Genomic DNA, 13948 nt, shown 5'->3' with positions numbered 1-13948 from the left:
ATCTCCAGCCCCGGTTGAGGATCTTCAAGTCCCGGGTGAGCCTGCGACGCCGCTTATTCCACCGTCGGCGCCGGTTGGCTCGAGTCCGTTAATGCCTGACCAGTACCCTACGTTCCCTGGACCAGGTCAGGACCCCTCGCATTATTTAAATGCTATGTACGGGGTATTCGCTAGAGCCATGTACACCACTGGTGCACCTGCGGGTCCGATGGGTCCAATGGCGTTTAATTTGGGCATGCCGCAAGCTATTCCGCAGGCCACTTTCATGTCATTTTTTCCAGCGACGCCGTCTTGGCATCTACCGGCGCCGAGGTCGTCGACGCCGCTTCCATCTTCACCGGCGCCGGCTCGACCTCGTTCGACGCCGGCTGCTCTAGCTTACCAGAAGGGGACTGCCCATGTCTTGTAATACCATTTGTGATTTCTTTGCAATATCTGCTCAGTAGACCTGCTTGACAGTTTATGAGGCCTGGGAGATGCGCAGCATGAATAGCCAAATTAATTGCCAGGAGCCAGTTCCACATCAATTGAGCCATCAGTGAGAGAAATGTGGACCTGGGCTGCCTTGTTTGCTGAGGTGGTGCATTGTGGTTGTGTTGTCTGTATAACAATTTTGTTTGATGTTAAGGAGGGTAGAAAAAACTTCAGAGCCAGGTGGAGGGCCTTTAAATGCAGAGCATTGATCTGAAACAATTGCTGTTGGTTTTCCAACCACAACCCCTGCAATTACAGGTTCTGAAGATGGGCTCCCCAACCTATTAGAAACACGTCCGTCACAACAGTTTGCAATGGAAGTTCTTGATGAAAAGAAATCCTTTTCAGAAGACTGGCCAACTTGCACCACCAATTGAGAGATAGTTCTGTCAAGAGAAATTATCTCAACTTGTCCTCCCAGATGAACTCACCCTGAGACCCCTATTCTTCTAAGTCCTGTTGCAGACGTCTCAGGTAAAGTTTTGCATCGCGTACAAGGAAGATGCAATAGGCTATCAACAGTAAAAGAGATCAAATCAGCCGAGCAGTAAGAAAAAGAGTTATGCGAAGGTGATGACTTTTAAAAAAAAATGCTAGGCAGTCTTTCCTCCAAAGAATACATTCCACACATTTCGAGTTTAGTGACACTTCTATATACTCAAGTATTTGCAAAGGGGTCGACGTTGATAAATGGGGTTGGCATGAAGGACAGGTCTATAACTTCAGTTTGTGAAGATGCCACTACCACTGACAAATACTTTGAAAAGGTCTGAGGCACAGATTTCAGACCAAAAGGAAGGAATGTGTAGTGTTATTGGCAGTTGCCTACAGTGAACTTCAGGAATTTTCTGTGGTTCCCTGCTACTGGAATGCGGAAGTAAGTATCTTGCAAGTGAAGCTATATCTGGTGCAGATCCAACACTCTCAACTTCTGTGTCTTGATCCGCTTGTTGGCTTTTATCAGGAGCAGAATCGGTCTGAATTCTTGCTGGCTGCCTTTCGGGGGAAATACCGGCTCTACTCCACACTTTTGCAGAAGAGATGTCAAATCTACCCATATTAATAATTGTAGTTGCTGATTTGGTGCAGGATTCTGAGGGATTGACAAAGAAGGAGATTTGAATTGAAGAATTCTATAGTATTTATAGGACCCATCTGTCAGTTGTAAAGTACTTTCATTTGGCAATATGATTGGAAGCCCCTCCACCGAAATAGTGAACAGAGGAGATGAAATAGATGAGTCATTGTCTCGAGTCCCTGAGGAAGTGGGTTGATGGTATTGTTGCTGGGCTTTACCTCTTTCAGGTCATCTGTGGTGTGGGGGTTGTTGCTGTCACTGCAGTGGAGGATGATGACAGGGCAACTGAAAGGATTGAATACTCTCCCTCAGGCAGCAACAACTGCTGATATCTGAAGAACTATTCCTCCTTGCTCAAGCCTATCACCCAAAGGAACAAATCCCACAAATGGCAGGTTCGTAAAGTTATCCTGCACACCAGACTTCAAGAATGTTAATCACAGCCACAAGGAATGTGCAAGGGAGATGTGGCCAAGGTCTATGATCGATATGTATGTCTGCAGAGACTATGGAAGTAATTCATTGGGTACTAGTCGTCCTTGTTTCACAACTTCCTCCTAGTCCTATCACTGATCGCTCAGGTGCTCCTCTGCAAAAGTGGCTAGGAATTGCCATAGGGCTCTATTATGTCATCCTACAAAGGCTGTGGCACTAGCTGTTTTGAACGCGATTGCTGGAAATCCACAAACTTCACGGCCTCCCACATCATTACATTTGGAGGATGTGGTTCTCTCGGTGTCAACATCATACCTGTTGCAGAACTGGCTTACAGCAGTAAGTGCTGAACACTGGTTCGAAGTCGAGACATGAGATGTTGAGCGGTGATCTCTGGAGTTGTGAGCGTGTCCAGAGTGATGGTGATCACAACGCTGCTTCCTCTCTAGATCACCCTATTTGAGAGTCCCTGTCTGGAGAGCTCACAAGGGCTGCAGAATAGGTTCTTTCTCTAGTTGACCTGTGGTGTAACTTTCCCTTTCCCCCCATCCTGAGATCTTCTATCTTCTCTCCCGGGCAAATTCATTTGTAGGTCTTTAACGCCCTCTTTTTCATATTCTATCAACATTTGGATCCTTTGACTACATTCCAGGAGGGTAAATAGCCTGCACACTTCTTACTCCCACGTGAGGGACACCTTACAAAAAGTGAAGGTATTTTTTGAGAAAATCCATTTAAAGATGACATACAAATGAGGGAAAACACTTCAAACACATTCAAGACGTTGAATAAAGTAGGTTTAAAAAAACAGAGGAGAAAACCTAACAAGGTGAATATCCCGAGAAGTGTTCTGAGATTCACTAAGCATGAGCCAGAAAAAAGAACTGAGGCTATGAGGCAAACTGACAATACAGTGCATCCTTGGAAATACAACCTGCAGCCTTCTCAAAGGAGCAGTGCATGTTATACAAGCTTGTGCACTATTAACCTAACAGCCCTGTAAGATATTGGGTTACTGGCTGAGTGGGGTGATACCCTTGTCAAGCAGCAACCAGAACTCTTATCAGGGTGATGCATAAGGCAAACCAAAATTAATGCTAAATTATCCTGTGCTCAACTCTCTGGTAGCCAAACGGTAATAAAGTGGAAACCTAACCCAACACAAACACCACACCATTTTAGTTCTGTCAATGCATTATAATTTTGCAGTACGGATCCATCAACATAACGAACAAGTTACTTACCTTCGGTAACGCTTTTTCTGGTGGATACAGTATCTGCCTGTGGATTCCTCACCTTGTGAACAGCAATATATACACAGTATACACAGTACATAATATACAAGCAACACACATAGTGTGGAAAAATAAACAGAAAGGCAAAAGAGATAACACACTGCCTTTGACGGTAACAAATACATTTTGAAACACCATCATATACTTAAGGTATACAAGGGTGGACAACGGGGAGGTGGGTGGGTCAGTGTGGAATCCACAGGCAGATACTGTATCCACCAGAAAAAGCGTTACCGAAGGTAAGTAACTTGTTCTTCTGATGGATACATCTGCCAGTGGATTCCTCACCTTGTGAATAGATTCCCACAGCAGTCCCACTCCCGGAGGAGGGTGTCCACCCTTCTATACCAGAAAGTCCTGAAGGACGGAACGAGCAAAGTGTCCGTCCCTCCTCACCTCGGTGTCCAAGTAATAATGTTTTGCAAAGGTGTGAAGGGAGGCCCAAGTTGCCGCCCTACAAAAGTCCTCCACAGGAACGCCCCTAGACAAAGCAGAAGTGGAAGACTTTGCTCTAGTGGAATGAGCCCTTAAACCCTCTGGAGGTTCCTTACCAGCCAGGGAGTAGCATATCTTTATTCACAAGACAATCCATCTGGAAAGGGTGTGCTTGTGCACCGCTCGACCTTTCCTGCAGCCAACAAAGCCCACGAAGAGCTGGTCATCAACTCTGAAGTTTTTTGTCCTGTCCAGGTAGAAGCTCACTGCCCTCTTAGGGTCCAAGCGGTGAAGTCTCTCCTCCTCCTTGGAAGGGTGAGGGGAGGATAGAAGGTAGGAAGGGTAATGGACTGCCCCAGATGGAAGGGAGTTACCACCTTAGGCAGAAATGCAGCCCTGGTCCTGAGTACCATTCTTTCAGCATGAATGGCCAAGAACGGGGATTTTGAACTAAGAGCTTGAAGCTCACTTACCCTCCTTGCCGAGGTGATTGCAATGAGAAAAACCGTCTTAAAAGACAACAGTGTCAAGGGACACTTGTGTAAGGACGCGAAGGGAGAACCCATAAGATAAGTCAAGACAAGATTTAAGTCCCATTGAGGCACAATAAAGGGAGTAGGAGGAAACCTGATTGTGAGGCCCTTGAGAAATCGTAGAACAATAGGTGATTTGAATAATGACGGCTGATCCGGCAAACAGAGGAAAGCCGACAAAGCCGATAAGTATCCTTTTACAGTAGCCACAGCAAAGCCTTGCTGAGCAAGAGAAAGGGCAAACTGTAGAATGTTAGATAGACGAGCCTTCAAAGGATCAATTGACTTCTCTCCACACCAAAGTACAAATTTAGACCACCGATAGGAATATATAGATTTGGTGGAATGACGTCTTGCAGACAAAATTACATCTACCACATCAGGTGGGAGAGAAAAAGAATTCAGGTTGCCCCGTTCAATCTTCAGGCATGAAGGTGTAAGCTCTGGAGGTGGGGGTGTAGAACCTGCCCCTCTGACTGCGAGAGGAGGTCTGCCCTCAGAGGGAGACGGAGCGGAGGGCATGAGGAGAGGTGGAGAAGATCTGAATACCACACCCTTCTTGGCCAATCCGGGGCGATCAATATGACTTGGGCCCGGTCTTGGCGAATCTTCCTCAGAACCCGAGGAATCAAGATTATGGGAGGAAACGCGTAAAGGAGTCGTGAGCCCCAACTCAACTGAAACGCGTCCCCCAACACTCCCTGCATCGGATACTGGAGACTTCAGAATGACGGGCAGTGAGCATTCTCGTGAGTGGCGAACAGGTCCACCCGAGGAGTTCCCCACATCCGAAAGACGTGACGAACCACCTCCGGATGGAGCCTCCACTCATGGTCGGTGAGAACTGCCGACTGAGACTGTCCGCACGTACGTTTAGAACCCCGGCCAGATGATTTGCCATCAGACAAATCTGATGGTCCTGAGCCCAGGACCATAGACGCAGAGCCTCACTGCAGAGACAAAGATACCCTACTCCTCCCTGCTCTTTGACATACCACATCGTGGTAGTGTTGTCCGTCAGGACTTGAACCGACTGACTGCGAAGGGAAGGGAGGAAGGCCTTGAGTGCCAAACGAATCACCCGCAATTCCAGAAGGTTGATGTGAAGAAACCTTTCCTCTGGAGACCAAAGACCCTTGATCTCCAGATTCCCCAGATGAGCACCCCACCCTAAAGTGGATGCATCCGTAATCACTGTGGCCACCGATGAAGGTAGATGAAAGGGCTTTACTTGAGACAGATTGCCCTCCACGCTCCACCAAGACAGATCCGCCGCAGCTTCTCTGGAGATCCTCACAGACTCCCTGAGATCTCCCTTGTGCTGATACCACTGCCTGCGGAGGCACCACTGGAGCGCCCTCATGTGCCAGCATGCATGGTTGACCAACAGAATGCAGGCAAAGGACTTTCAGAACTGGAACGACCACCTCCATTGTAAAACAAAGGAATCATTTCCTGTATGTCGAGAATCCTTTGAGGAGGAGGGAATGCTCGACACACAGTAGTGTCCAGTACCGCAACTATGAACAGGTTGCGCTGAGAGGGCACCAGGTGAGATTTGGGAATGTTTATTGAGAAACCCAATTTGTACAACAGCTGAGTTGTATCCTGCAGATGATGTAGCACCTTCTCTGGCGACTCCGCTGCGGATTTGTGACTGTTTTCTTTAAAGAATCTGATAGCTTCTCCAGCATTTGTACCCATGTAATGAGGTCTTTTGTGAGTTTATCGTCTGTTTGAACCAAAGACATTATTTTCTCTTCTACCAGCGCCCATTTGCTCATATCAGTTTTCCGCTTATTTATATTGGATTTCTTTTTGTATGTAACAGATTCCTACTCTTCTTTTTGCAAGTAATAGTTCCAGGGACAAAAGCTTATATTATCATTTCTGCATGCTGGGGCTTGGGTAGAGACCCAGAAGGCAATGCTCTAGAGTTTATTGTATTATGGTTCCTACTGCTGACTGTAGTCTTCTAATTATTACTGCCTTCTCTTTCTCTATATTGTGGCATTTCCATATCATGTGCATTAGGTCTGCGCTGGGGGTTTCGCATCTGGGACATGTGTCCGATTTATTTGGATCTATTATACTAAGGATTTTTTGTATGTAATATATTCTATGCATCTATTTCCATTGGAGCAGGTGGAATTGCGAGATGCCAGAGCTTGCATTATGCTAGTTTAATGCCAGTTCCCATTTTTTTAATTGGAATAATTGGAAATCAGCAGTGCAGCTGGTGTCTGATTCTGGGGTTTTGTTTTGGAATTCTGGTCAGAGTACTCTCATCCTGTGTGTAATTTGTGCTCAGAGAAAGAACTGTCCTGGTGTATTTGGTACTCTTCTCATATTTTGTCAAATGTTTCTACTCGTTCATCTGTATATGCCACCCATCATAGGGCACCCTGCTGCGGTTAGACCTGCACTAGCTGCCTCGTTCTTGGGCACCTCTAATTCTGGGTAAGACCTATGCTTATGTTTCTTCTTCACTGTCTGGTTCCATATATCCTGCATGTGTTTTACCAGGTATATTGTGTGATTTTTGTTTTACTATGAATCTTTTTCATAGTTCTTTGTCTCAATGACATCTCACCAGTAGTGTAGTTTCTCAGTTTTAATGCAATGCCATCCAAAGCACCAGATGTGGCAAATGAGCGGCTGTGTTATAATTTTCAAGATCTGGGAGGTACTCTCCTCGTATGGCAGTTTTAATGTTTCCAACTTTGCTTTAGGTTTCCCCACTTTGCAGACCATTTCAGTAAGAACCTGTCCATTGTTTGAAATATATATGGGGGTACTTCGCAGCTAGACCCTCGAACACTTACACATATTTAGAAATGGCTATCATTTTACTATCTATCCTGAAAGTGAGAGGGGGAGAGAGGTCCAAAACAGTATTCTTTTTTTGGGTTCCTCTATTCTTTTGCTTGTATTGGGCTCAAAGGTAAACTTTTAGTTTGTTGTTATTTGTATCCCAAAGTATCTTATCTTTTCCATTTGTCATTCATGACCCTTGTTGGGAAATTGGCTTCTTTTTGCTTTTATAATTGGCTTCTGTTTGCTTTTCTCATTCTCTTTAGCCGTAGTTTGGATTTAGAGGCGTTTATTCGTAGTCCAGCTATTTCCCCAAATTGGATTTAAGTCAGTAGCAGTAATGTATTTGGTCTCTGAGGAACTCAGATACAACATGGATTGTCTGTCTACATGGACACTACATACCACTATCTTCTATTTTAATACCCATTCTGGCAGATTTTAATTAATTGTTTCTGCCAAGTGCTCTATGGCCAGGCTAAAAAGGAAAGGACATCCCTGTTGTGCGCTGCTCTGGTTTCCATCTGTCAGATTATTTCACTCTGCCTGTTTTTATTCTTGACATAGCAGCTTGGCCCAGGCCGTGAATGTCAGGCCGAACTTGAATTTGTTCAGTACTTTGAATCGGTATTCCCATCCTACACTATCAAATGCCTTTTCTTTATATCCTTTGGCTGTGGCTTCGCATTCTTTGTCTTTTGGGTAGAGAAAGGTGTTAATGTGCACCGGCCTTCTCAGGTTGACGGTAGTGCCTATGTGGGATGAAGCCTACCTGGATTCTGTGACCACTTGCGGGACGCCTTGTACAAAGTGGTTTGCCAATGCCTTACTGAGCATTTTGACGTCCATATTCAGCATTGAAAGTCACCTCTATGATGTGCATTTTGTGGGTTTGTTTCTATTACTAGTAATGCTTCTCTCCTGGATTGTAGGAGCTTATTGTTTTCATATGCTTCTTTGTGAACCACATGAAATGTTTTATTAATATGGCTGCTGCTAATTTATAGAGGTTTATGGGTAGCCTGTCTGGTCCCAGGGCTTTCCCCTGGTACCTCTTTGAGGTCTCCTTTAATTCTTGTATTCTCAGTGGACCTCCAGCTCTTCCCTCATTTCTGTTTCCAAGTTTGAAAGATAATCTGTGTCTAGGCAGTGTCATATCGTAAGTTGTAGGGCTGCAAATTCCCTTCTGGAATCCGAAGAGCTGCAGAAAGGAGATCAGCACACGCTATTACTTTGGAATAGGTAAAAGCTGTGTCTCCAGACACTCTTCAGGTAAGATCTCATCCTTCAGTCATCTCCACTCCTCAGATACTTATCCTTGGAGAAGTCTAGGAAGCACATCAAGCTACAGAGCATTCAAGACTGAGGAAGGAAAAGCTACTTACCGGTGGTGGTCAGTGGGTCCTTGCTACCTTCGTCTTGTTTGTTATGACTGTAGCTGCTGGTACTTTCCAAAAAGAGCTTAAGATAGCTATGGGGATTCAAAATGCCCCTGCAAAGTCATTGGGTGATTAGACTTTTGTTGTTAGTGATCAGCTTACACAAATTATTTTTCTGTCAGTTGAAAGTGTTGTGTTTTCATCAGACAGTCCCTAATCGGCCACAAAATATGTACATTTGTACGAGTTACATCCTAATCCATGCATACCCATTTTCCACCAAGGTCTGGTGTGCGCTTTCCAAAGGGTGTTTTATGGGTTTTTTCATGCTTTTTAAAGAAACATAAAATTCTTGCAGTTATACAACAGTCATTAAATCTGAATTCTTTGTATTTTGAACTGCCATTCTTTCTCGTCCACTTTCTTAATTTCTCTTCCACTTTCCATGTTTCTTCCACTTGCTAGATTAATGTTGTCCCTTCTCGTTTCCTAGCTCGCAACCCTGTTTTGTAACATTGGCGTGAGTCTCCCAGAGAGCACCTTTGAAGAAGTGTGGAAACTTGCCGCCCAGAGACATCCCAATGGGGAGGTGTGCATCGAGACAATGAGGAACGTGTTGGACGAGATACAAGCAGCCACGATGCGCTCTTGATGACTTCTCCAGGATGGTGTCTCTGCATGACTTGGGGATTATAACAGCACACTCTCATATCTTTGGAACCTACGTGTACTGTAGCTTGTGTACAGAATACCTCATTGTGTACCTGTAACAGCAGAAGTATTTTCAGATGAAGAAATACAGATATTTCCTTCCCACGGACAGCAGGAATTTGGTCTGTTATTTATCAGTCCGAAAGGTCCTTGTTTGAGGTTAGTTCTTTGTGTTCCGAGACAGGATGCTGACACACTTTATTATTAATGGTTGGTGAATTAACAGCACCCACTTGTATTTGGAACCTTAGCCGCTGACCTCTGAGAGTAAGTAGATTTTGAACCACAGTGGCCTATTTCATCATTTATTGTAATGATACAGCAGCTCACCTGCCTGCCCGCCCGGTTTCCTCTGCTCTGTTGAGGGACTGTTTGTACCTCTTTAGTATGGGATTTTCAAGTCATAATACTCCCAGAATTCTGATTCAAGCTAGCTGTAATGACATCTAGGCCTCTGCAGAGGAGGTGCTCCAGTGTGGCACCCATCACTGAGCCAAAGTGAATTACCAGCTGCAGCTCCAGAAGAATGAAATTCCCTCCTGCTAATCCTTTTTTCTTTGCCTATTGAGTCTTGTGTAACTCCCTTCCATGGCAAGTTGTACATTCACATGTCTTTACAGGGAGTAACACGCTACTCCGAAACAACTTAAGGTTAGTGTTTAGTCCAGTGTTCATTGTTTATTATTGGGATTAGTTGTGCTCTTAAGGAAAACATTCCATGCATTTACTCCAGTATCTTTGTGGTAGATTAAATATAAAGGAGTTAGATGTAATCATTAGTGGGAGCTATGTGGGAATTTGCAAATAGTTGGTGAGATAAATGGGTAGGCTGACGAAGATTGGGTATTGTTAGCTTGAAGCGATAGGGTTTTAAAAAAAGAGAAGTTGTCATCTATGAAGCGTGGTGTGACCCATTTTCAGGAATACAATAACCAAAATTACGACAGACGTGCATGTGACAGAGAAAAGGATATTATTGAAAGAGGAAAAAAAATACAACATTGGTTCCCTTGGGAGAAGTATATGAGCCTAACATTTTGAAGCAGAAGATCAAGACGTATTACTCATCTTTAAAAGACTAAACAGCATATTAAATTACTATCAAATCATATAATTTAGACAAAAACATACACAATAGGGGCTCCATTAAAGAGAACAGTGAGAATGATTTGTGACAATGGTGAATACAGGTGTGCTGGTGCCAATTACATTGTACAATCCAACAACATTGTTGACTGAGTATTGAAACAATTTCCAAACTAGAGGATTCAGAATTTGAATACACTTTGGTTTCTACACTATTTGGTGGTCAGCAATACGTTGACGTTTCGATTCTTTGAGTATAATGAAGAAGGGTCTTCATCAGGACAAAAATAGAGGAAGCAAATTATGGGACTGGAAAAATCAGAAGAAGTCCATTATTTTTGTGTGTATACACTGTGAAGTATATTTCTGTGTGTTTATTTGGCAATGCCTTACCTTAGCTCACCGACACGGAATACTCATGCATAAGAGCTCTATGAGTAAGTAACAAATCTGAGGATAATAAATGGCACAGTTATCCATTCAGAGGGATGGGAAACCTCTAAAGAATACAAAATGTCTGCCTATGTTCTTTCAAAAGCTTACTTAGAATTGTGCAATTCTAAGTAAACAATTATACTTCACTGTGCATACATCAAAAGTAAGGGATTGCTTCTGATTTTTTCAATCAATACTTCTTGTTCTTCTGCTTTAAAAGTTTAGGCTCATAAATTCCTCCCCAGGGAATCAATGTTGTTTTTTGTATATGATGAACCCAGGTTCTCAGGGATACTGGGCGGCCCCATTGTACTTTAAGGTTAATACTTGAAGGAGGATGGTCAATTTTTCATGTGGGATTTTAGGAGTACAACAGGAGGAGGCTTACTGACATAGAATGCAATCTTAGAGTATAAAGCTGTAGAAATGAACAACATTATGCAGTGCGCTATGTACAGAGAAGATTGCTTAAATATTTGTGTCTGAGTGTGCAGATCATTTAAACATAATGAGCCAGAACCTGCTGTGTCCTAAGCAGAGAGAAACACTTTAAGCACAGAGCCAATCAGTTCATCTTCGCTAGATGTTCAAGCAAGATGGAATGGCTTGTTGAAAGCTGCAGAGGGTTCTCACAGCAGGTCAGTGAGGGGACTGTGGTCTCCGTCGAAACGTAGCTCTTCGAAGATGTGTCAGAATCACTTCCTCTGTGCTATACCTTGGTATGACGACTGGAAGCAAAGTTTGTTGCCTAGCTGCCTGAGAGAGATTATTAGGTGACCCTGACTTGAGCTTTATTAATGAACAACATACCTCAGGAAAGTTCAACTGAGAAAAATTGGTGATCTCATATTTGTGAGTATTAGCACAGAGATGCAAGAGACAAGATGACCATACTTTCTGAATTTGGAAGTCAGATGTGATTTCTTGGTTAAACCAGACCCTAGATATTTAACTATAGCTATGGGGTTAGGAGGTTCTCCCAGGGACACAGGAAATACCCTCACCGACCAAATCAAATAGTCTCTGTCGAGACCAAGATCCACATCTTGTACCCATTGACCTTCAAGAAATTCATGATCATCCATTACTCAATTGCTGTAAGGCAATCTCCGAGGTGCACAATCCTATCTGAGGAAAGATGTTCACGTTTCGGTAGCAGTTGCATGTCATTTGAATATGAGTGACCTTAAAACCAAAATTCCTAATCACCTTGCCCAGTGGCTGAATATACACTTTTAACAGAATGGGGGACCCTAAAACCAAAGACATCTCCTTAGAGCTAAAGGGAAGGCATGCCATCACCATTAAGAAAGCTCTTAAACCATTCTAATTCCCTAGTCTCACAGTAGAATGAAAATCGTAAAGGAAAGCTTCAGTTCTATTAAGGACACTGAGGCAAGGATTATGCATAACGTTTTTGCTTTATTGTAGTCTAGCAGCTATAATAATGAACAACAACTACAGTACCCATAATCGTAAGCAAATGAAGGAAGTAATCAACCAGTCAGCACATATTGTCCCCATGAAGAGGCTATGTAACTTCTTGCCCCTCCTTTTTCTTTGCACGACAGACACCATGCCATGAAGAATTTCTGGGCACTCTGTTTTCTGTTCTTTCCCTGTTAAATAAAGATGACCATTAAATAACATATACTTGAATGAGTGTAAATTCATGTTGACTGTAGGGAATTGGATTATTGTTTGAAAGGGGGTGAAACCCTATTCAAGCAACAACCACAATTCCTGTCAGGGTGAAACAAGCAAACTCCAAATTAACCTGTGCTCAACCCTGTGGTAGCTTGGCACAAAAGCAATCAGGCAATGTGTAAAGTGCTTATGCAGCCCTTCAAACAGTAATAAAGTGAAAACACAGCTCAAGAAAAATCCCACACCAACTTTGAAAAATAGAGTAAAATGTAATAAAATATTTGAAACCAAACAACAAAAATTCTATCAGTGTAACCAGGGATATGCAATTTTATAGATTCCAGGTAAGTAAAGCGTCTAAAAGCATAAAGCACCACAGCTATCTGGTCGTGCAAGACCAGATAAAACTCACAAGTTCAGGCCAACCGAGATGGAGCATGGGCCAGATATAGGGATCAGGTTAGCCCCGCTGAAAGTTACCTTCAAAGTCTAGCGCAAAGAATACAGTTTGCAGTGGAGGGGGACCACGAGAGGCAAGGAGAATGTTGTGGATGATTGTTGCCGTAGCACGTCATGAACAGACATCGCTGTAGTGAGAAGATCCTGTTGGGCGTCACAAACAGTTGTTGCTGGAGTTTCGCAAAAGTGGTCGCCGCGGGCTGTTAATGTAGCCCAAAGTGCAGATCTCACTTTGCTGGTGGTCACTATAGTGTGAAGAGTCAGGCTCACCTGAGCATCGCATTGGCAGGCAGCAAGATCTTGATTTGAACAGGCCCATTAGTGGTCACAAAGAGCCCAATACTTCAGGAGTTCTCCTTTTCTTTGAGGAGGAACTCCATTGATACCACACCAAGGGTCCAGGACCTGAGGGGCAAATTTTGGGGACCTACAACTCATTCCAGCAGGGGTCAGCAGAGGTCAGGCAGGTCCAGTTGCAGGTCCAGGCAGCAAGCCAGCTGGGCAGGTAGAGGGAGCCTCTGGAGCTTGTTATGTCCCTGTAGCTCTGAACAGGAGGTCAGTCAGCTGACCTTTGGGGGTCACTCCAGCCTGCGATGAAGGGTACAGGTCCAGTATTCCTTCTCAGCAATCAGGGCAAAAGGCAGGACAGCAGCCCTTCTGTAGTGTCCACAGGTCCAAAGGTGTACTGAAGACTTGGGTCTGAGGGTCCAATATTTTGACTTGGTGCTAGCTTTGAAGTAGGATATATTTCTAGAGGCTTCCACCCCCACTTGGATTTCCTGCCTCCCTACTCTGGCCCTAGCTTGTCTGGGTGAACAAGAGACTACTGTCACACCCTTTGTGAATATGCTGAGGCAAAGGCTTTATGAGGTGCAAGTGTAGTAGGTGACAGCTCCACCCCACTATCAAGTCAGAGATGGCTCATGCTGCCAACATCTATTTCTCCTTTGTTTTACTGTCTGGGAGCAATACACAGAGACCAACTACCAGCTACACCTAGTAATGTGACTTAAGATACAGGCTGCAGACAACAAATGGTTAAACCAATAAAATGACAACTTTCTAAAAGTGCCAATTCAGAATTGTGACTTAAAATCTGACTTTACCATTAAAGAGGGTTTTAAATTACAATTATTTAAACACCGAACGCGACTCTCCCATCGGCTC

General features: G+C 43.9%; 1 protein-coding gene across 2 annotated transcripts in view; it reads left to right on the top strand.

Moving 5' to 3' along the window:
• Positions 1-12324, top strand: part of EFHB (EF-hand domain family member B) — a 310345-nt gene extending 298021 nt beyond the window's left edge. For both annotated transcript variants that reach the window (XM_085630456.1, XM_085630457.1), the window contains one exon: positions 8937-12324. In XM_085630456.1, the coding sequence (XP_085486582.1) occupies positions 8937-9095 (159 nt within the window). In that variant the 3' untranslated portion in view covers positions 9096-12324. The remainder of the gene's footprint in view (positions 1-8936) is intronic.
• The last annotated feature ends 1624 nt before the right edge of the window (positions 12325-13948 follow it).

The sequence above is a fragment of the Triturus cristatus genome, chromosome 10, assembly GCF_964204655.1.
Source record: "Triturus cristatus chromosome 10, aTriCri1.1, whole genome shotgun sequence".
Taxonomy (NCBI): Eukaryota; Metazoa; Chordata; class Amphibia; order Caudata; family Salamandridae; genus Triturus; species Triturus cristatus.
Note: the sequence above shows the minus strand (reverse complement) of the source record. Positions and strands in the feature narration are given on the sequence as shown.